The following is a 21834-nucleotide window of genomic DNA, read 5'->3' as shown; positions in this document are numbered from 1 at the left end:
TGAAGAGGTGCGGCAGTAGGAAACAAACAACAAGGAGAAAGGAGGATGCAAAAGCTCAAGTACCATACACCAACCGTCGAATGAACCTGAAGAAAACGAGGAAAATTACAGGCGACGTAAATGATTCAGAAGTGAGATAAGAAAAAAAAAGGATCCACACTTGTACACACAGAAAAGGGGAAATGTGAGTTTAAAAATTTAGCATTTTTGATGATATAAACGTGGGGCCTCATAGACTTTGCGCCGCACCCCTGAACTTCGTTATAAACGAGGGCGTGTACCCACACCCACTCCCGTCTCATCCACCTTGCTTTCCTCCCCATAAATGGTTGAAGCGGGTGAAGCCAATGTCAGCAAGCCACTCTGCCGGTCTAACTTTCTTTTAAAATCTTACATCCTCCATCCCCTCCGCCGCAGCACACAGACACCGACGCTTTCTGAAAGGGGGAAAAGAAAGTGCATATATACATTCATCCATCGCTCACACATCACCCCTTCCTGTAGATCGGGTTTTCTAAATGGTCACCCATCCAACGCGATGGAGTCCAAACGCCTCCGTTGTGTGCAACTAAGATAGGTACCCCATTTCTACGGCTTTGTTCTTGAATTGCTCAATACCGCAAACACCGTCGACGGCAACATGGTTGAACACTTCCTGCATCTGATTCTCGGCGAGATCCATACCAACACTTTTACATAGATCCCGTACATTTTCCAGTGTGCAGCCACCGGCAAAGCGAGAAGAGTTCACACCCATCTGGACGTAATGGCAGGGATACAAAACATGAGGTGCGCGTACATCATCGTCGAGCCTTGTGTGGTCTGCCGAGTTGTAGCGGCCCCCTCTCCTGTATGTGCACAGGAACCGCGAGCGCAAGGCATCCTTTTCTAGACCCTCCTTTCTGCTGCCCTCCAGCGATCCAGTCCCCTTAAGCGATGCATCCTCTTCCTCCGCCACCAATTGCCGTTTCGGTGGGAAGGGATGGTGCATCCAGGAGCTAAGCAACTGGCGCACCGCATCACCCTCACCCCTGCCATTACGACGTATCGTGCGACTCTCAAGTGTGTCATCAAAGTACTTGGTGTCCCACGGAGGCGGCAGCCCCTTCCCCACCTCTTGCTTTGTCAATTTCCGCACATCCGTCACCACCTTCGGCAGCAACCTAGTCACCAGCTTCGTCTCGCACATCACTTCCCCAGCTGTCGCCTCGCCGCGCTGTTCACACCAGCCAAAACGGTGATGCATGGGGTTAATGCCCGCACGTTCCCAATCGTAACCTCGATTTTTGCACTCCCCCACCGGGTGGACAGTGCCGGAATCCCTCCCCGCGTACAACAGCGTCTTGACACTCTCAGATTTCTCCGATGGAATACCAAACCCGCTGTGAGGCACTTGGACATCATACATTGCAGCAGGGACCTTGCCGAGTGGTCGGCGAACGTTTGACAAATACGCACGTTCCAACTGTTGCTCCATCAACGCCATCATTCGACCACCCGTCTCGGGTTGCAGGCATCCCCGCGCCCCTTCACCGGCCTCCGTTCTTATACCGTGGCGAAACGTTTCGTCGATAGGTGGGTCCCGGGCTCGGCCGTAGTGACGGCGTGTGCACCCGACCTCCCCGAAGCGATGGTAAGTGCGCTGCAACTCTGGCGTTACGCGTCCCGAAGAGTAATGATTGGAAGTGAGTTCCCTCACCGTGGTACCATCTCTACTGCCCTGTCTTCCTGCTGGTATGATCTGCGGCGCAATGTGGAGGCGTGAGCGGGATCCTCCAAGAGGGTTAGAATGGACTGAACACATGGGTGATGACATGATATTTAAATTTCTACAACCGAAATTTTCGGTTTTCCCACACGTGTCGTATCGTATCTTCCCTCTCTTTCCCTTTGATATATTGTATTTAAATTCCTTCCCTCCGTGGCGTAATTCCAGCCGTTTTTTCTAGATAATTAACCTCTTATCTAATGTGATGTCGTTCCCTAAAGAAATGTATACGAGAGAAACACCTCTTCGCACCTTCGCGAACCGCAAAATAGACGAGATAAGGACAAAAGAAAGGAAAAAGAGTCCGTTTCTGTGGTACAAAAAAAAAAGTGAAGGGGGTACCGGGAGTTGAGTGTCGATGCGGGAAAATTTTAAGAAAAAAGAGCACGTAAAAAGCATTGCCGTCTGAGTCAACGTCTTTTCCTTCCGTCAATTCAACCAGGGAATTAAACATCAACCCCATCCATAAACGCATCTCTCGTTAAAAACAACGTACGAACGCGTGTAAGTGTACTAGCAGACGCCACGGAAAACATATACCTAAACATACAAGCGCACAGTTGTCTCGACGATAAGAAAGCACAGAAACACATAACACAAACCCACGGAGCCTTCTATGAGGGCCTTCCGTATATATTCGACCGCGCCCCTTTAGTCGCATCCGACACACCCCAGTGCCGCTGTAACTTGCCGTGCGTCCTTACTAGATTCCACATGTGCCGCCTCCGCCAGTGACTCAGAGCAACATTCTCGACAGTGTTTTCCGCTATGATGGATTGAATACGTGAGTTTACGTAAGTGTCCATGGACGTCATACCGGTGGCCTTCGTCTCTTCCGCCAGTATGTTTTGCCCCACGCGCATCACTTGCTCATGTGACGGGTGGGTAAAGAAAACCCCGCCATCCTGCAATGCAAAGGCACGGAAGTTTGGAGACAACGTTCGCGTCGTTGTCACTAGAGGAGTATCATCAGCCAATGAATTTGCATGTAAAGAAGGAAGTGGCTGAACGCGAAATCGGCGGTCCTTTTTGGGCGTGTAGACGCTCATGCCGAAACCACCGAAGCCGTACCGAATGAAACCGCGATTGTACACACGTCCAAACCGTGTGCCGGCGTTGGGGTGCTGTGCGCGCTTCTTCTGGTGTGACTGGACACGCAGTGACACACGGCAGAGACGCAACATTACAGGTAATAGTTACACAAATTATTAACCCCTTCCTCTTCGGTCTCCTTCGCCCCCTTTGCTAGTGGCACTGTTGCAATAATTGGGCGTTAATCATTTAAAAAAAAAAAAGTAATGAGAAACGGTAAAAAAGAAATAGTGAGTGAGTGCTTCCAGTAAGTAAATCGAAGTGGAGACAAGCCCCCCTCGGTAATCACCGTTGACTTCAAGAATAGCAACGTGGAAGGATAAATGAAGAGCTTCGTTCCCCAAATGTGGTACTAAAAATGCCTCTGACCAGCGGGTTTGGCTGCGGTTGTACAAATTCCACATCACAAGGGCGGTAAGTGGTCCCTCTTTCACACACCCTGCACAAAAGAAGAAAATAACTGGGTGAACCAACAATAACAGTAGGACTGAAGGGGAAAAAAAACTTCACCATGCCGTGTTTTTCATACAAAGTTCAGCAGCGACGACAGCTTACTCAACACCCTCTGCGTCTGCAAAAGCCGACTTTACTGAAAGGGCAAACCACACGACAGCCGCCCTTGACTCCTGCGAAGCTCCGCTACGCGCGGCGGCAGCGGCACTTCCTCTCCAACGCGCATGAAGGCCTCAGGAGAAGTATTTCGCCCAACAGCAAATGCCGCAGCAGCCTGCTGCTTGTCCGCGTCGAGATCACGAGCCATGGCGGACGCGAGCCGGTTCAGAGCCGTCGCAACATCACTTTGAAGATATCTGTTAACGTCAGTCATGATGCAATCTCTAATAAAGTTTTGGCAGGGGCCTAACTCTGCCCCACACCTTGGCAACTCTTGCTACTCCAAGCGAACCGTGACAGCCTATTGTGAACCTACGATCAATAGATCTTACGATAGGCTATGTGAGAACTGGAAGGAGGGAAATGCAGATAAGTCAGAAAGGGGGGGTTACAAAAAAAAAAAACAATGAAATAGCGGCAAATACAAACCGCAAAGTGATGAATGGAGGGGAGCAAGGAATGTGACTTTATACAAGTGGTTGGTTAGTAGTAAAAATAGCACACTTCCATCCATTCTCTCGTTTTAGCCTCCGCATAACACAAATATTCACACTTCTACAATCATTTGTCACCACCTTTGAGGCTCCATTACCCAACAGAAGGATCCTACAAAACACCCGACAACGCACCGCACGCATAAGGCACCACTGCAGCTAACCCGTTCCCTCTTCTCTCATCGTAGAGACGCCGGGGACACCGCGAAATTGGGAGGCGCCGACAAGGGCAGCGCAACGGCTGCCAAAAATGTCCTCCTGTGCCGCTCATTGTCTCCTTTCCTCACATTCCACGGCTCGAGTAAGCAGCTGCAACATTCCATTGAAACCCAGGGGAAAACAACGACGGCAACCTGGTGGGCTCAACGCCACAAATGGAAAGGAGGCGGAGAGAGCGAGTGAAATGCAACACAAAAGGGGGGAAAGAAAACAAAAAAATATGACCGTGCCACCAACCATGCCGCTGTCCACAAGTCACTCCAACTGCCCGTTTGCCGCCCGCTGAACAATCTCCTTCATTGCTCTCAGGTGCTTCACTCGCAGTGATGGAATATCCACATCTCCGCTGCTAAGGATGAGTGTTGGGTCTTCGCGGAGGAAGTACGCCTCCACTGCCTTAAGGACAGAGTCATCCATCGATTCCAACGCTTCAATCAGCTCATCCACCTCTGCAGCGGGTGCAGTTTGCTCGTCAGCAAGCCGTTCCCGGTGCTTCTCAAGTATCGCCCTACACCTGCGTGCGTCGGCGGCAAGATGCGATTCGGCCCCGTTATACCTCTCACAGTTTTTCCAAATCAGTTCGACGTCATTCATTATTTGTTCGACTTGAGAGTAGCGCCCGCCCTGGACAATGTAGTCAAGCACCGTGCGCAGCGACATTGGTTCCGTGATGACACTGTAATAGTTCCACGCCCCCACCCTCAGTGCATCGACAGGTTCCCTGAAATATTCCGAGGCGCTCTCCTCTGCATAAAGTTTGTATAAGCAGTCGTACAAGTCGCGAATCTCTGGTGCCAGCCTCTGGTCACTATGGAATACGTGCTTGTTCTTTGGAAGCGGTAGTGGATGGCTGAGTGCGCAGTCGATGTACCTGATCCAATAGTTTATATCTTCAGCAAGTTTGACCCCTGTGAGGACCATCGATGCGCGCAATACTTACTGGTTGCCACTAGGTTCTCTCAATGTGTGACTTCGGTAACACAATTTCTTTTTTTGCTCTCACTTCGTCCCCCCCCCCCCAAGGCAACGGTATGAAAAAAGTTGATTTTATTGTTGGAGCGCAAAAACAGCGTACGCAAATACAAATTTAAACAGCCAGCTACTTACGATGTAAGATTTAACTCTTGAATACACGGCTCCTGCAGAAGTGACAACATTCACCAAGATGTTGAGTGGTACATACCGTGTCACATACCGAAGGTGTTTATTTACGCACAAGCTAAGAAAAAATGCGGCTTATTTGATACCACCAATATGAAGCGTTTGCACACAAGCAGACAAGCACACATCAATGGTACGTATTGGCTGCTGTCGGCATCGCTGTCTACCCCTTAAGAGATGCATTTTAGAAGAAAACAAGTGCGTAGCCAATAACAGCAAGATGGATTGCTGAAGTACAATTTGAAGTATAAAAAATGATAATAACGATAACGATAGCTGCACATGACAGAACGAAGTGAAAACGTGCCCCCCCCCCTTCACGTCAGTGTCCCTTCACCGCAAATACACGCGGACTTTTCACTCATAATATCCTGCAACATATATATATATATATATATGTAACTGATACCTCATTTAAACCCTTACGCACCGATGGACATCGGCACACACTCGATAGCACCGCATTTGAAGCTTTGAAATATCTCCTGTGATGGTTTAAAAAAGGTACTCCGCCACAAGCACCTCTTCGGAGCCGTCCGGTCGCCCCACGACGAGGTGGCCCCACTCATTCAACTTCAAGGCGTGCAAAGGCATGGGGTCACGTCCCGTGGGTGTTCGCTTGTGAAGCACGAGGCTCTTGTCCATTGCCGCCTCAAATTGCTTAATTAGTTCAGGCCGTTTGAATCCCTGATCTGCAACAGCAGAGAAAAAGTTACGCCATACGGCTTCCGCCAACAACTGCGGTGTCACAGCCCCCTTTCCGAGTACCGAGGCAATCGAATTAACAGCATATGACGGCCGGCCTCCATCAGGTACAGGCGGAGCCACTTCGATGTTTATCCCAATCCCAACAATTAAGTGTTCTCCCTCGCACTCCGCAATGCTCCCACCGATTTTCTTTCCATCGTAAATGATGTCATTTGGCCATTTTACGTGTACAACAGCGCCTTCGACCAACTCCATAATAGCAGCGCGGCAAGCAAGGCCCGTGGCAAGCGGCAAAACAGGGAGGAATTCTGCTGCAACCAATGTAGTGGGAAGACACAACGAAAAATACATGTTTCCCCGTGGCGACGACCATTGCCTGCCTGTAGTGCCACGGCCTGAGGATTGGGACTCAGCTAACACTGCAAAAGGTTCGGTGTCCGATGGAGAGGCAGCCAGCATCTCTCGCACAACATCCATCGTCGACGAAACATCACCAACAAGATGAATCTTGGGTGTTAAAAAGGCTGACATGTTTCCGCCAAAACGCTTAATCTTGAATTCTTCTTGCTTTGTTTAGATTACTCCCACCACTCCTCCACGTTTGTTGATACACGGTGTCGGTAAGAAGTGGTAGCGGTAAAACACTTAAACGATTCTTTGATGCCACGACTAAATAGTAAAAAAAAAAGTGAACGCTAATGCTGTATGATACGCGAGAATACAAGTCCAGAGTCTCCTTCTACCTTTCTTCGCCTGCTCAAATATGCCCTTACGATAACCAACGAAAAGTCCCTCGTATGGACTAAACCGTTGCCACATTTGTGTAGGGAAAAAGCAGGCCAACAGACACCGCCTTGCAACGACAACCCTATCATCACTGACTCCACCACGGTGCAGAAGAACCCGTAACGGAATAAGTTTACTGCGACCAACAATACACACGAAACATACCCCCCTCCCTTCATTACCGGATACTTGCCAAATAATGAGCTACAAAAACAAAATGGCGTAAGCGAATGCAACGACGCGCCAGTCCCGAGTAGAGATAAATGTTAGGGAGGGGACGAGAAGTCCTGCTAACGAAATGGTGTAGGGAATCCCGGCTCATCCTGCCCATCAGCCACGCGGACGCGGAAACCTCTGAAGTTAATGCGAGAGCCGAGAGCCTTCGCGTTATGCGCGAGTGACTTCTGCCACGGTGGCAGGGCCTTTTCGGGGACGAACATCAGTCCGTCCGCGTTCTTACGCTCAAACTCCTCCAACTTCGCGCGGTCAGCAATTTCTTGACGGTCCTTCATGGTTGGTTTATACGGCTCACGGCGACGCATTAAAAGCATTTGGTTGTTTGTGATCTTGTGCCGTTTGACCAAGCGGCGAAATGCCATCGCTTCCAATCTGCACCGAAGGCTCCCTCCCCTTCTCTTCTACACCTCCTGTAAGACCTTCAAAGGAAGTAAAACACCTCGCCCACAGTTGGAAATATTATGAGGCACAAGAAGAAACAGAAAGGGGGAAAAGCGAAAGGAAGAGAAAATCGAACTTAAAAAAAGTGAACGGAGGCATGCGACGTCCCAACGAGGAAAAGGGGGGACAGAGAATCAACAGGAATAATATAGTAACAATAGCACTACTCGCAGAGAACAATTCGGTGCTTGCAGTGTCCACTTACACCATTTAAACTCTTCAAATTCTGTTAATGGAGAAACTTGCTTCGTGCATGAGACGCACAACAACACTACAACTACCCCTCCGTGGGGGTCAAAGCATTCAAACGCCACTAAACACAATCAATAACCAACAAGTGAACATCAACCCGAATGAACCAGTATTTAACAAAGAGTCAGAAAGGTCAATACCAATAATATATGTATTATTATAATGATAATAATAATAGTAGTAATGATAAAAGGGGAATCTCACCAGTGTCTGCTACCTCCAAAACAACCAAAGCACAGTACGACTCAACGGCACGTTCACTTGGCAACGCCCGCCCGCTCCCAAGTCAAGTGCGTAGGTGTTGTTAACTATCTCCTTCGCCAGGGAGTGCCACCGGTGGCTTCACCAATGCCGTGGAGGAAAACCGACCCAAGTTACGAAACAGGAAGAAAACAGTTGTGAGTAAAATGATGTGTACTACAAGTGCCGGGAGTGACGGCAAACTGCCCAGCGGGTGTCGACACACGTACTGCAGCTCGTCACCTAGGCGAACAACACGATATTTGAATAGTTTTGATTGCAAAAGCGCAAAGTCAGAGGTTAAGCTACTCGCCATGTCGATACCATTGGCGTCGCACTCCGCCAATGTCTCCTTAAATGACTTCCGCTCTGATGGCTCACGAAGGAAAGAACTCACGACCACACGCGCGACCGGCGGCGTTCGGCGCATCATCTTCCAAAGAAAGGAAGGTTGGGCCAATGAATTAAGTGAAATATATATATATATATATTTCGTCTACACGTGCGCCTAAGAAATCCTAGTGGGAACTTCAGCTGCAGTGACAAGGGGGAGACCACGGAGGGATTTGTAGAGGATATCAAAAAAACATGAGGGGAGAAAATAGAGGAGAAAAGTGTTATAGACTCCCATCCCTCGTTACTGGAAGAAAAGCACCCATAACATGAACGAGATCATGTAACAGGGAAATAGAAGAAAAGAAAATGTCAAAAGGAAGTGAAAAATAAAAGCGGAAAGTATCGACACTGCTTTTCCCCAATCACCATGCAGCGATAAGACAGACTCCTTATTTCTGTGCGGCCTGATGGGCGGCGAGTCGCTCACGGCGCGCCTTCAGCGCAGCCTTCTGATTGTTCTTCCTCACACGTCGGGTGTTAACGAGGGCCGGCAGCCACCCACCGCGCTTCGAGTTGTACATGTACAACGGCAGCGGGGGTTTAATCCCATTGCGGTGGTTCTTCCGCGACTGGTTGTGATTGGTGTGGTTCTTCGACTTCGCCATGTTCGAGTATCAAATAACCTTCCTAAAGAAGCGGCGCAGTTAAACAAAAGGAGGCAGGTGCCGACGTTTTGTTTGGTGGCGCACACGTGATAAATGCCAGATTGTGACAAACAGCGTGCGAGCAAAAAAAGAAAAACAAGTGAGAAAGGAGAGGAAGTTGGGAGGAATAACAACAACAGGTACACTAGCAACAAGATGAGGCACGAATGCATGTTTACAACTAAATGTAGCTAATGCAGCCCGGCCACAGAAATACGACTGTGACGGCACGCAAAAACAACCCAAGAGAACTGAAAGGGGCGTATGAAAGAGAAAATCACAGCAATACAGCAGCAAAATAGACAATGGGGCCATCAAGAACGTCACAACGCGCTTAACCATGCAGCGATAAGACAGACTCCTTATTTCTGTGCGGCCTGATGGGCGGCGAGTCGCTCACGGCGCGCCTTCAGCGCAGCCTTCTGATTGTTCTTCCTCACACGTCGGGTGTTAACGAGGGCCGGCAGCCACCCACCGCGCTTCGAGTTGTACATGTACAACGGCAGCGGGGGTTTAATCCCATTGCGGTGGTTCTTCCGCGACTGGTTGTGATTGGTGTGGTTCTTCGACTTCGCCATGGTTTGGCCCCTTCGTAGAAGGAAAAAAAGAAAAAGAGAAGAGAGAATAGGTGACTAAGTAAACTGGAGACAGAAAAATGGTAGTTATAAGAAGGGGTTGCGCAGGAGTGTTGACTGATGCGCACCACACGCATCAAATCCCCACCGCAAGGCAAAAGTTATAAGATAAAGTAAACCGAAAAAAGTGAAAACCCCCTACTTAACCCCCCTCTGTCGTGGTACCGGGTACTTTCATTTCTGGAGAGAGCGATGACTCATCTTTTTTGCCCTAGAATCTACCAAACGGGTAAATAAGGGACGCAGGATGTAGCCCAACTTGCCTACGAAGGGAGTTAGCACCTCTGATCGACCGCTCAACACGCCTTCCATACACTTCCCAACAGCTACATCCGGAGCCATGCCACGACGATGAGATGTCACGGGTGCACCATCGCCTTTGATGAGTGTTGCCTTGCTGTGGAAATCGGTGTCGACGTACCCGGGACAAAAGAGAGTTATTGCCACTTCCGTCTCCCCACGCAACGCGTTTGCAAAGCCTTGTATGGCGTGTTTGGAAGCAGTGTAAGCACTACGCAGGACCGAGGGTAAAACGCCTGCCAGTGATGACACAACAATAACACGCGAGGGGTTGGCCGCCGAATGCGTTTCCTCCAACAATGAGAGAAGTCCCTGCAGTAGCCGCACGTTAGCAAAGTAATTAATCTGCATTACAGACTCGCACGTCTCGTAGAAGTGTACGCCGCTGGAAAAGGGAAGAATCGCACCGAGTCCAGCGTTGAGCACAAGATACCTAAACTGTCCATGGAGCCTTTTCTGCTCTATAATATCTCTCAGCCCAAAGCAAACTAAATTTGTTCCCTCTATCGTGTTCAAGTCAGCAACTACCATTTCTGCGCTTGGCGAACCCAATTCCACGCATGACGCTAACGCCGATCGAAGTGCATCGGCATCTCGCCCCACCAGTACGACGTGGCATCTAGCACGGGCGAAGTACCGAGCAAATTCCAACCCCATTCCAGACCCTCCACCAGTAATCAGTGCCACACTGCCAGGGACGAGTGGGTGGTAGTATAAGTGGCGGTAAAGCCGCCGATACAGGAAGGCAAGCAGCAATCTGGCAACCGTTAAACCAAAAAGTGCTTTGGCAGCGCTAGACCACGATAAGAGTTGCATGTTTATTCCTTTGTTCTTTTATTATTATTTTAACAAATTAGAGTCGTTTAACTTGGCAATCGGTAGTTACTCGTCACCTGAATTACCACAAACAAAGTTTTAGGGGCTGTGTAATCTTCAATATTTTGTCGCTGCACTTATGTGAAGCTCTGCAGCGGCCTCCCCCCCCCCCTCTATCTCTGTGTCACTAACGGCACCCCGGATCCCACACGACGCGATAAAACAAATAACAATGACAACACACATTGGCGTATGCATGTGAGGAGTGAAAGCACGAAGGGGTAAATGCACTCATGGGCGTCAGGGCACCGCGTGGACATAGAGCCAGAAGAAACCCCAGACGGACACACGCAAAAGGGGGAAATAATCACTTGAGATCACCTTTCTCATGAATACACAAAGACACACGCATAAGCGGGCTGCTAAACGATCACCAACCACACACCACCGTTGTTGGCCTCCTTCACCCCAGCCCAACCGCCAGCTCCATGATGAAGGGACATGAAGGCTGCGGCAAAAAAAAAAAAGAAAGCATACCAATAGCAAAGATAAAAAAGTGTCGGTCTCTTCACTGAAGAAGCACTGTCTCTTTCAAAAGAACGAGCGTACGTCAAACAAGCAATAAATGACAATTAAGCTGCAGGTAAGGAAAAGGTTTAGAAAAGGTAAAGGTAAAGGAACCGAACAAAAAAGGAGGAAAGGTACGAGCGGAATGCTTCAAAGTTCGATACACCTCTGGAACGGTAGCGACTTCACACAAACCGGCCCGAAGCCCTCCGGATACTGTTCATGGTCCACACAAAAAGCAACTGTTTGCGATTTTGGCTCAACTCACCCCACTTCCCTCAGTTCCCCTGCTTTCCTTCACAACTGGCCCTTCCTCTGCGTGTCGGCACCACTTGCAAGGAACAGACACCCATTCATGCGCCACCACAAAAGAAAAAAAAGTGAGCACAGGAGCCTCACACGGTGGCGTATCTCTCACACTCTTCCACTTTGGTTCTATGCACTCACAATTCACCACACTTGTCTTATGTTCTTCGTTACACACCGACGCCCCTCCAACCTATTTAATGAGATGTTTCACCCGCCTCTCCGTCCCCTTTACCCGGATCATCTTGCCTCCACGCCGTCCATGTCAATGCCTCCTGACCACGTCTACGGTACAATTCAATTTCCTGTTGCTTGAAGAACCGTTTGCCGTCAGCAGTTATCAGCACAAGATTTAGGAAGTACTGTACATTAACGCAATCTTGCACATTTTTGTAAGTTGGCGTAAGGTTGGGAATGCAATTCAGATACAACCGTATGGGAACTACCTCGCCCACAATAGGCGTGCCATCCATTATCTCAAACTTTTGCAATGTCTCCATGTTCACCGCCTCCGATTCACTGAGTGGGGGAACGACAGTTTCCTTCCTTACCACACCCACTTCGCCGTAGCGAATATCCATGTGGGTCACTTTAAAGGTCACCTTCCCCAAAACTCGTTCCTGGAGATGAAAGAACCTTTTATCGTACATAAACTCAATGTGTAGCATGTTAGTGACACCCACGTCCATGGTAGTGGAATTCGGACCAAAAACGGTCTCACGGAAGTAGCTCCTATGCCGTAGAGCGTCCGGCTGAGTATCGCTCAATACGGTGTCCACGCGAGTCACCCAAAACTCCATTTGTTCCGTGACATTCTTCAGCGGGCGATGGACGACCACACGGAGAACGTACATCACCCGTGCATTTATACCCCGGTAAGACTCGTGTTCCTTGAGCACAGTGAATGAGAACTCCAAAGGAGTGGCACCCTGCAGTGTGTCGGGTTCAAACCGCTTCACTTGTGTGATAAATTCAACTTTGTGGTCGCTTGCTTGAGGGAGCACGGCGTAGGCCAAAAGCATCACATCGACACCGTTGTGGCGGTAGGAGCCCTTGGGATTCAACATTACGCGGCCGTTAACTGGCTCTTCGCAAGAATAGCGGTAGAGCCGCTCACTTGTGTTGTCGCGAGGGTCGTGAACCCGCACCACATCAGATTCGCTTTTGCCATCCAGAATTATCTTCACATCACAGCCATCCATCTTGCGGAAGAAGCGGCTGAAAAGCCCAGCGCCCCGCTCCTTTTCTTGGGGCCGCTCCCGCTCCAACATAACTAGTGGTTAAAATAAAACTTCGTCCACGATGCGGAGGTGGCGGTGGGGAACTGGAGTGTAAACCAGTCCACGAGGTAAAGGAACTGATAATAGGAATGGAGCGTAAGGCAGCAACTAGTACTCCGCTTTTCAGTCGTTGAGGCGAACCGCACACAAAATTGAGGGGGGAAAGAAAAGAAACGTCCAAAACGTAGCGAAAAAAAGAGAGAAACTAGAAAACTCGCAAAACGTTCACAAACAGATGCATACATGCGCCGACACACATACATATGCATGTACCGCTGAGCGAACCGTCACCTCCACCAGTGGTGGGGAAGTGGAAAGAGAGAAAAGAGGGAGGAAAAGGAAAAAGAGACGAATTTTGTAGTAGTTGCCGCGGCCCTTATTGCACCCTGCCGCTCAGCTCTGTTCCCAGCGGCAGCCAGAACACACGGCATCATGAGCCAACAGAGGTTGTTCCCACACATACCCGTGTGGAAAGCAACTCCACACAACACCGTAAGAAATGCCTAAGAGCAACGGCCCCCATCAGACTGGCCCTGAACTGACCACTTCGTGTGTTGGGTTGGCGATGCAGGCGATAAGCCGTTATATGAAACCCCCCCCCCATCGTCTTTGCAATAGTATTCACCAATGAAAGTGGAGAAGGTATGCAAGAAAATCATAAATGAAGAGGGCACGAAAAAGGTGGTAAAAACACTTCCCTACGCTCGTTTGTGTAACCAAGTGCCGCAGCGAAATCTCCACATACTTCCTCTAGTCGACTCGTTGCTGTTGACGCGTCGTAAAACTTCTTCGAGATGCTTCACACTTCCGCCGCGCCATCAGCAAGGGATGTAGGGGAGGCGCATGTTGCGAAGCGCTAAGATTATTGAGAGGCAAAAAGGCAAAAGCACTCAATAAAAAGAAAAAGGGTGGGAAATCACAGACTACAATATAATCGTATTCCCACCGACAGTCCCTCCTCTCTGCACACGGACACAGACGCATTCACACCCGGCAGTCCTTCCACACCTGAGGAAGTAGAGAAAGTGAAATAGTCAACTAACAGTCCCACGAAGCATATTCAACCTTGCCACTAACTCGTCATCACTCTCCAACTCCCCTTCGTTCTCCACTTCTTGCTCCTGTTGCACTTCTGGGAGCCTCGATGTACCAACCACTGTGCCCTCCATTTTCCCCTGCGTAACCTCCACCACAACCTTCTCAACTTCATCCTCCAGTTCCGTATCACTGATGTCCCCGTCCAATACATCGTCAATCGTGTCGTTCATCATTTCTTCAATCAACCCGGCTTTGGTCATCTCTCTGCCTAGTGACTGTATCGACTCGCGCACCTCGCGTATGTGCATCAATTGATTCATCTGTGTCATAACAACAGCGCTTGCCTCGATGCGCCCAGCAAGCTTAATCTGCGACACCTGTTGCTGCAGCTGCATAGAAACGGAGTTCATTTGAGTGCGTGCGGTATGGAGGCGCCTCACGGCTTTGCGAGAATGAATAATCTCCTTCGCCAACATCCGCAGAACCACAGTGTCACCTTTCTTTGCAGCCTGCCTGGCGGTTTGTTTCACCTTCATTTCCTCTCGTTGAATTTTTCTAATTTGAAGATCGAGCTTCCGCATTTCTGAGTTCAACTGTCGCCGCCACTCTTTGGCCTTTTCCTCGGGGGGCACCCTTTTGAACCACCCGGAAAACATCCACCTGGAAGCAGCTAAAAAAAAAGGATCAGAGCGAAACAGAAAGCAAACCGGTTGCCGTCGACGGACGCGTTGCTTTGACCGGAAACACGTGTGTACCTACTAGAAAGTAATCAACAAACGCTTGACCGTCGGCAACAGCCCTGTGCCGCACATTCCGACACAACAAGGATATAAAACCGACGATAAACAGAGAGGGTAGTATGAGAACAGCGCAAGTTTAACACCACTTTGGTGACCAAAAATAAACCAGCTACAGAAACAGTATCCCAATAGTTTCCGCCTACACACGATGCTGCAAGCAATCAACACATAAACAATGGAAATAGTACGTTGTAAAGTGCACACTTAACATTTCATTTAGACCAGTTTACGTGGATAGAGCACGGTTATATCAACCATATCTGCATGCCTTCAGGGTTACCCACTACGGTACAAGGGTTCCAGTCTCCTGAACTTCCCACCCTGCGGCCCTACACCTTGCCCTTTCCTCTTCCACCTCATCCCTATCACATACGCCACCGCTCGCACTTTGAATGTCTGAACCCATTCGGGTCGCTTGCACCACCAGCGGAGGCTGCAGTGTATAACAGTTGGGCACCGTTACGTAAGGTACACCACCAGCGCCGTCACCCGCAGTCCTCAGCGTCATCATTGTATCCAATTGGTAAGTTACAGGGAAGCAAGCATCCAACAAGAGGCGGGCACCCCTGTGCGAAACCACGTAACAATTTGTTGTACGATGCATTTGTGGCACTCGACACACACCCTCAGCCACTCGCAACTGCGGAGCCTGCCCCGCCGTGTCAAGACCGCTAACATATAGCAGCTCCCAGTCGCTTGGAACTTGCTTTGCACGAGCCTCGTATTTGTGATGAAAGTCTTGCGGGAACAAAGAATCGTCTTCCACAACAAGAACAGATCGATGACGACTCGCAGCGATCTGCGCCCACAACAATGCGTGGCTTAACGCGCATCCCACAGCCCCGGGATTCAAGTCCATCCCCCAAATACGGCGATGCTCAGGTTCCTGCAGACGAAGTAACCCGAGCCGCGAAATCAAACCGCATGCGTGTGCCTTCTGAAGATCAACATTCCTGCCATCTACTGCCGGAAACCGAACGTATTCCTCATGAAGGAAACCTGCGCGGCTCAACTGCTGCGTCGCAAACTCCCAGCGGTCTGGACGTCGGTCAAGGTTAATGACGTACACGGCATCAAACAACCGACCCGCAGCAAATGTAGAAGAATACCGGTAGCCCTCAGAAGTCACTGAGCTTTGGCGCATACTGCAACTCTTCCTGTTGCTTTGACAGGTAGCAAACATGCACATTCTTCTTGGTAGTGACATATTTCGTTGCTGTTGTCGCCGTTTTGGAGGGGGGCCCTTGCTATTTCCTGTCCCGTATGCAAGTCAGCATTCAGGACTGGAGCCACACACGTTTCAATAGTCGAGCGACACTACACCAACACTTCAAGGCCCCACCTACTATTAAACAAGGCACCCTACAAAATGGAGTAATAAGAATGGCAGCGTGACGATGAGTTTTTTTCTTGTTTTTATTATTTATTTATTTTTTTTTTTGAAGTATGCAAAATAGTGGCAGAAACCACAGTAAAATAAAAGGGATAGTTAAATAGAAGCGGGGACGTAGCCACTGCAACACACACTTTCCCTCTTCCTCTTCCCTCCACCCAACTTTTGACAAAACAGCACAGAAACAGCTACTGACATGGCAATAGTACTAGTAAATAAACTGGTTTGCAAAGTCACTTCGCGAGCATTGAGTTTTATCCCTTCATCAAACAACCATATTTACACACGTGTGCACACAGACAACGCGTCTCGCTGCTCCTCTTCTTTTCTTGATTAGGTAACAACTCGCCGGATACATATTTTGATGCTCCCCTCCCCCGTCATCGGGGGCAAGCCTAAAGAGAAACAAATGATCAACCAGTTGGTTACACGCTAAAAAAAAAAAAGAAAGACAAAAAATGAGGGTATAACACATCTACTCACTTTTGTGTAAAGTCGGAGGCTGCAGTACAGCCGAGTGCTTGTGGCTGCCACCGCATTCAACTAAGCGGATACCTTTCCCCCACCCCCCCCCACCCCCGTAAGGCGTGGAGGGAGAAATAAAAAAAAACGGTGACGGAACCACAACAAGTGCAATATCCTTCTACGCCTATTCAACTTCAAACACACCTAATTCACCTAGGTTCGATATCCTTGGGCACACATATCAATGCGTGACCTTTCAGCTTGCGCAAAAAAAAAAAAACTACCAAGAGGAGAAACGGATGGAAAAATAAAAACGCAAATGAAAAATAATCACTTATCCATAATATATTTGGGAGTAGTCACACAAGCTCTGCAGGGGCGAGCACCCAACATCAGTACACTCACAGTGTGGCAGAGCACACAAGCGCCGAAGTGGCGTGTGGCGACATTTTAACCCCAACCACGGCGTACGTTACACTCTTGAAAAAAAGTAATAAAGAATAGAAAAGGGGGAAAACAAACTCATTGCGTGCATTCACTTCTTTCGCAATAATTTTCTCCCACAGGTACACCTAACATTGCTTTACCCCCCCCCCTCCTCCAGCTCTTTTGCTTTAATTTCCTTTTTGTGACTTTCCCCTCCATCACCTATTACCCCTTTTTCTTAGGGATTAAACCCTTTCAACACTGCTTCACTAGGTCAATTCCTTAACCACGTATATGCACACATCGCTTTTACAAATAAGAGAGAAAAACAAAAAGAAACTCGAAGCGTTCGTTCATTATAGTTGAAGTGCGTTATATTCGCTTTGTTGTACTTGGTGCCTTTTTTTAGGAAAAAAAAAAGGGGAGTTACTCCCCACGTTCACTCACCTATGAAGATCACATGCCGCTCCGCCTCATTCCCTTTCTTTTACTCAAACCATCCCTATTTTTTCGGCTTCCCACCAGGTGCTCAATTGGAAAGGAAATGAGGTGGAGCGGCATATGTTCATACCAAAACGTAAGAAATAAAAAAAACAAAAACAAAAACGAAATCAACGGCAACCGGCTACCAAACTGGTAGACCCACATCATCCCCCTCCCTCTCATTATCAATCGCCGCTCCGATCGAACGCTAACATGTGAACAACAAATAAAAGCATAAAAGGGGGGAAAACCCACGGAACAAAGAAAGAAAATTTTACGTAACGAAAAAAGAAAAAAATTAGCCATCCTCACACATTGACGGGAAGAAAAATAAAGGAGGATGAAAATAAGAAGAGGAAGAGGAGTGTGAAAGTACTGCATGTGGTATAATGCAGCACGAGCATCAGCTACTCTCCTCAGCTATATTTGTCACGCTACTGCGCTCCAAAAGGGGAAAAAACGATATTATGTCCTTTGTATACTCTTATTTACCTATGGGTTTTATCTCGCTCATTTTTTTTTCATTTACAAGCGCTCTTTTACATACCCACAGGGGTTTGTGCAGCTTTTTCACTCGGCTAATGATGTCGTGTTTTTAGGTGCATCTGTGCTTGTGCTTGGATTACGCAGTTGCTTCCATTCGTTCGCGTGCACACACGACAGTTTTATGAATAGAAATTCTCCTTGTATCAATTCATCTATCTTAGACGTCTACAACAAGCACAAGGGAACCCGTCGCAGTAACGCGCCACTTTAACTGAAACCCCCACTCAGCCGAAATGTTAATACACCTCGCCTCGCCACGTGTCTTCAACCTCGTAATTTGCCACCTCGAAGCTGTCATTTTCTTCCTATTGCCTCCTTTTCTGTATACTGTGCTCGCAACCATTCCCCTCTCATCAACCGACATTCACTTTACTTAGTCTTTCATCTTGCTCCGCCTATAGTCATCTGCCCATTTTCTTTTCCACGGCGCATTCGCATCAGCCGTTCGGAGTTTATGAAAATACGCATTCGCAAATGTACCTCTCCTCGGCGTCGTGAGTGCTCTTGTAGGCCGTAGAAGGGGCAGCACTGATCGCACGCCCAGCATATCGCAGCTCTCGGGCTCCTCCCGTGTAGTACTCCACACGCGATTCAACGTGATAAAAGGCGCCTTGATTGCGTGGCTCTTCCTGTGCCCACATCAGCTCGACACCACTGTAATCCGCCAACAACTTCTGCACCTCAGCAACTGGGAATGGTGAGAGCTCCTCGATCCGCACAAGCGCCACGTCCCGTCCACAGTTGTTGGATTCACGGTACCTATTGAGGATGTGGTATATTTGCCCAGTGCACATCACGAGGCGACGCGCCTTCTCGGGTGGAACGGATGGGTCACCGATAACAGGTTGGAAACCGCCACTGGTTATTTGTTCCATGGATGACTCGTTCGGTGTGCGCAAGAACTGTTTCGAAAAGAATAACATAAGCGGCTTGCGGAAATTGCGACGGACGTGCCGGCGCAACAAGTGGAAGTACTGCGCCGGTGTGCTGGGGAACACAACCTCCATATTTACACGGTGGGCGCGCTCCTCAGGGGAGTACGCCGGAGTGTCCACGTCTTCTGCGACGGCTTGCAAGAACCTCTCAATGCGGCCGCTGCTGTGTTCCGCTCCGCGCCCATCGAATCCATGGGGAAGAGAAACGACGACCGCCTGCTGCTGATTCCATTTGGTTTCTCCACTGGAAAGGAATTGATCAAAAATAATGGCGGCTCCGTTAGCAAAGTCACCGAATTGTGCTTCCCACAAAACAAGCGCATTGGGGTCGTAAATGGCGTAACCGCTGGCATAACCCAGTACCCCATACTCATTGAGAGGGCTGTTAGTGATTATGAACGGTGCCTGGTCCTTCCTTATATGGGCGAGCGGCGTGTACGTGTCAACTTTGTTCTGGTCATGTAAAACTGCGTGTCTGTGCGAAAATGTGCCGCGCTCCACGTCCTGACCCATCACCCGTACATGAGTGCCCTCCAGTAATAGTGAACCAAAGGCAAGCGCTTCAGCAGCGCCCCAATCAATCTTTTCACCCTTCTCCAGAGACTGGACTCGCTGCTCGAGCACCGCCTTGAGTTTGGAATTAACCACAAACCCCTCCGGCACCTTTTTAAGCGAATCAATCACCGGTTGGAGACTTTCCCGCGCAACAGCGGTGGGCTCCAATGTCACTTCTCCGAGTTCATCTGAGTACTTCATGCCTCTCCACAGCTCAGGTATGCCGGACTTGAGGTAATCGCTGTACCGTATATTCCCGACCTCACTCTGATATTTTCCGTAGTGATCCTTCTGCTCCTTGGCCTTGGCCGTCTGTTGCTCTTTGGTCACGACTCCCTCTTCAACAAGCTTTTCTGAGTAGCGGGCAAACACATCGGGTGTCGCGTGAACTCGCTTGTATAAGAGGGGCTGCGTGATAGTGGGATCGTCATTTTCGTTGTGTCCATACCGGCGATAGCACACCAGATCAATAACAACAGACTTGTTGAACCTTGAACGGAGGTCCACAGCGAACGCAAACACACGAGCGACATCCTCAGGACAATCACCATTTACATGGAAAATGGGACACTGAAAGGCACGGCCCAGGTCAGAGCAGTACGGACTGCTTCGGGAGCACCGGGGGTCCGTAGTGAAGCCAATCTGGTTGTTAACCACAACGTGAATAGTACCACCTGTCGTAAACTTGGGAACCTCACTGATGCACATCGTCTCGAATGTGACACCTTGCCCAGCAAAAGCAGCATCGCCGTGTATCTCCACGGGGAGTACCTTCGACTGCCCAGCGTCTCCGTGCTTGAGTTGTGCTGCCCTGGTGTACCCTTGCAAGACCGGGTTGACTGCCTCCAGATGTGATGGGTTGGCGAGCAATTCTGTAAACATCAACTTTCCATTGCGCATCTTCACCGTAGATTTGGCCCCAAGATGGTACTTCACATCGGATTGTACCTTAAATGGTTCCAGTTCAGGGGCCGTGATACCTACAAACTCTTTTAATATCACTGGGAATGACTTACCGATAACGTTATACAGTGTATTCAAACGACCACGATGTGCCATACCGAAATTAACCTTCTCAACACCGTGATCAGAGGCTGACTCCATGAGTGAACGCAAACCAACAATAAGTGACTCTGCGCCATCGCAACCGAACCTCTTCTGTGTGGTATACTTACGCTTGAAGAAATCTTCAAAGTGCACGGCGGAGGCAACAAGGTCCCACACCCACAGTTTCTCCTCCTTGGACAACGGGCGCCGCAGTGGATTGTGCTCAGTGTTATAACCCTCCACAACTTCACGGACGAAACAGACGACATTTGCATCATCAACGTGTCCTAATTCGCATCCCACGCGCCCACAGAAACACTTCGTCAAATGGTCGTGCAGCTCCTTGATAGTCATGGCCCTGCTGCTCGAGCTCATCGCGCCTCCCAATTGATCCATGAAACCCACACGTACGACACGGTCATGATCTTCCTTCGAAAAACCAAAGCTTTCAAGACCAAGGTGTACCCTCTCTCTGGGTTTAACCTGCGGGGAACGGTGAAGAGAGTCATCCTCAGCATCCAGAGGGTCAGTTCGAGCTGCAAGATGCCCGTAGTCCTCAAACGCTTGGATCATTAACGTCAGTCGCGCGCAGATATCCTGCGATTGTGCCACCTCCATCTTGTCCTCAGCTGAAGCTGGTACAACACGGATGGGTGAAGTTAGGAGTGGTCTCTCAAATGACTGCAGGTCCCTTGAGGAGAATACCTCATTCCACGATTCGTTCACGGAACTTTTATCTGCCTTCCAATTTTCGTACATCGATTCGATGTACCTAGCCGAGGTGCCGCTGAGAAAACTGTCGTTTTCATACAACAGTCGCCTGAGTGGGGCGTCGGACTGATGGCGTTGCTGCCGCTGAAGCACCGATGACACCGCTGCTACGACATTGGGCGAAACCACCGAACCGTTCACAGGACTGAGCCTTCGCATCATCGTTCAGAATTCAGTCACCTCGTCTCTTCTTTCTTTTTCGCTTCCTTAATTAATTTTTTCTAACTGTCCCCACACTGACAGTTGTTCCGTTATCAATGCTAATACCCAAGTGCAGTGCGAATCCGTGTCTGCTCGTTTGTGCGATCGCAAGATCCGTGGTCGGCGTCAACAAAAGTTTTGCGTAGGTTAACTTCCTAGTGGAAAAGAAGAAAACGAGGAGAGGGGGTTAAATGAAGACATATGATTACACTGCATGGTT

The 21834-nt window shown here is 49.1% G+C and overlaps 12 protein-coding genes across 12 annotated transcripts, besides 5 other annotated features; all 12 read right to left on the bottom strand.

The window, feature by feature from the left end:
• Nucleotides 1-568: 568 nt before the first annotated feature.
• Tb11.01.1850 (hypothetical protein, conserved) lies at nt 569-1816 on the bottom strand (the record flags this gene model as incomplete). The annotated part of the gene is made up of 1 exon (XM_823980.1): nt 569-1816. The coding sequence occupies one exon, from the start codon at nt 1814-1816 to the stop codon at nt 569-571; it is 1248 nt and encodes a 415-aa protein (XP_829073.1).
• A 566-nt stretch (nt 1817-2382) lies between these two features.
• On the bottom strand, nt 2383-2952 carry Tb11.01.1840 (hypothetical protein, conserved; the record flags this gene model as incomplete). The annotated part of the gene is made up of 1 exon (XM_823979.1): nt 2383-2952. The coding sequence occupies one exon, from the start codon at nt 2950-2952 to the stop codon at nt 2383-2385; it is 570 nt and encodes a 189-aa protein (XP_829072.1).
• A 1488-nt stretch (nt 2953-4440) lies between these two features.
• On the bottom strand, nt 4441-5106 carry Tb11.01.1830 (hypothetical protein, conserved; the record flags this gene model as incomplete). The annotated part of the gene is made up of 1 exon (XM_823978.1): nt 4441-5106. The coding sequence occupies one exon, from the start codon at nt 5104-5106 to the stop codon at nt 4441-4443; it is 666 nt and encodes a 221-aa protein (XP_829071.1).
• Nucleotides 5107-5724: 618 nt separating this feature from the next.
• Nucleotides 5725-5747: a microsatellite.
• A 94-nt stretch (nt 5748-5841) lies between these two features.
• Tb11.01.1820 (biotin--acetyl-CoA-carboxylase ligase, putative) lies at nt 5842-6585 on the bottom strand (the record flags this gene model as incomplete). Its single annotated transcript, XM_823977.1, has 1 exon — nt 5842-6585. The coding sequence occupies one exon, from the start codon at nt 6583-6585 to the stop codon at nt 5842-5844; it is 744 nt and encodes a 247-aa protein (XP_829070.1).
• A 545-nt stretch (nt 6586-7130) lies between these two features.
• Nucleotides 7131-7439, bottom strand: Tb11.01.1810 (hypothetical protein, conserved; the record flags this gene model as incomplete). The annotated part of the gene is made up of 1 exon (XM_823976.1): nt 7131-7439. One exon carries the CDS (start codon nt 7437-7439, stop codon nt 7131-7133), a length of 309 nt encoding a protein of 102 aa, XP_829069.1.
• A 490-nt stretch (nt 7440-7929) lies between these two features.
• Nucleotides 7930-7960: a microsatellite.
• Nucleotides 7961-8074: 114 nt separating this feature from the next.
• Tb11.01.1800 (hypothetical protein, conserved) lies at nt 8075-8443 on the bottom strand (the record flags this gene model as incomplete). Its single annotated transcript, XM_823975.1, has 1 exon — nt 8075-8443. One exon carries the CDS (start codon nt 8441-8443, stop codon nt 8075-8077), a length of 369 nt encoding a protein of 122 aa, XP_829068.1.
• A 38-nt stretch (nt 8444-8481) lies between these two features.
• Nucleotides 8482-8503: a sequence feature (AT_rich).
• Nucleotides 8504-8795: 292 nt separating this feature from the next.
• Nucleotides 8796-9011, bottom strand: Tb11.01.1790 (60S ribosomal protein L29, putative; the record flags this gene model as incomplete). The annotated part of the gene is made up of 1 exon (XM_823974.1): nt 8796-9011. One exon carries the CDS (start codon nt 9009-9011, stop codon nt 8796-8798), a length of 216 nt encoding a protein of 71 aa, XP_829067.1.
• Nucleotides 9012-9859: 848 nt separating this feature from the next.
• Tb11.01.1780 (short-chain dehydrogenase, putative) lies at nt 9860-10801 on the bottom strand (the record flags this gene model as incomplete). Its single annotated transcript, XM_823973.1, has 1 exon — nt 9860-10801. The coding sequence occupies one exon, from the start codon at nt 10799-10801 to the stop codon at nt 9860-9862; it is 942 nt and encodes a 313-aa protein (XP_829066.1).
• Nucleotides 10802-11871: 1070 nt separating this feature from the next.
• Tb11.01.1770 (vacuolar sorting-associated protein-like, putative) lies at nt 11872-12945 on the bottom strand (the record flags this gene model as incomplete). Its single annotated transcript, XM_823972.1, has 1 exon — nt 11872-12945. The coding sequence occupies one exon, from the start codon at nt 12943-12945 to the stop codon at nt 11872-11874; it is 1074 nt and encodes a 357-aa protein (XP_829065.1).
• Nucleotides 12946-13988: 1043 nt separating this feature from the next.
• Nucleotides 13989-14648, bottom strand: Tb11.01.1760 (class-E vacuolar protein-sorting protein 24 (Vps24p), putative; the record flags this gene model as incomplete). The annotated part of the gene is made up of 1 exon (XM_823971.1): nt 13989-14648. The coding sequence occupies one exon, from the start codon at nt 14646-14648 to the stop codon at nt 13989-13991; it is 660 nt and encodes a 219-aa protein (XP_829064.1).
• Nucleotides 14649-15075: 427 nt separating this feature from the next.
• Tb11.01.1750 (glycosyl transferase) lies at nt 15076-15999 on the bottom strand (the record flags this gene model as incomplete). The annotated part of the gene is made up of 1 exon (XM_823970.1): nt 15076-15999. One exon carries the CDS (start codon nt 15997-15999, stop codon nt 15076-15078), a length of 924 nt encoding a protein of 307 aa, XP_829063.1.
• A 195-nt stretch (nt 16000-16194) lies between these two features.
• Nucleotides 16195-16233: a sequence feature (A-rich).
• Nucleotides 16234-17665: 1432 nt separating this feature from the next.
• Nucleotides 17666-17691: a microsatellite.
• Nucleotides 17692-18557: 866 nt separating this feature from the next.
• Tb11.01.1740 (2-oxoglutarate dehydrogenase E1 component, putative) lies at nt 18558-21575 on the bottom strand (the record flags this gene model as incomplete). The annotated part of the gene is made up of 1 exon (XM_823969.1): nt 18558-21575. One exon carries the CDS (start codon nt 21573-21575, stop codon nt 18558-18560), a length of 3018 nt encoding a protein of 1005 aa, XP_829062.1.
• Nucleotides 21576-21834: the final 259 nt, after the last annotated feature.

This window comes from Trypanosoma brucei (genome assembly GCF_000002445.2).
Source record: "Trypanosoma brucei brucei TREU927 chromosome 11 chr11_scaffold01 genomic scaffold, whole genome shotgun sequence".
Taxonomy (NCBI): domain Eukaryota; phylum Euglenozoa; class Kinetoplastea; order Trypanosomatida; family Trypanosomatidae; genus Trypanosoma; species Trypanosoma brucei.
Note: the sequence above shows the minus strand (reverse complement) of the source record. Positions and strands in the feature narration are given on the sequence as shown.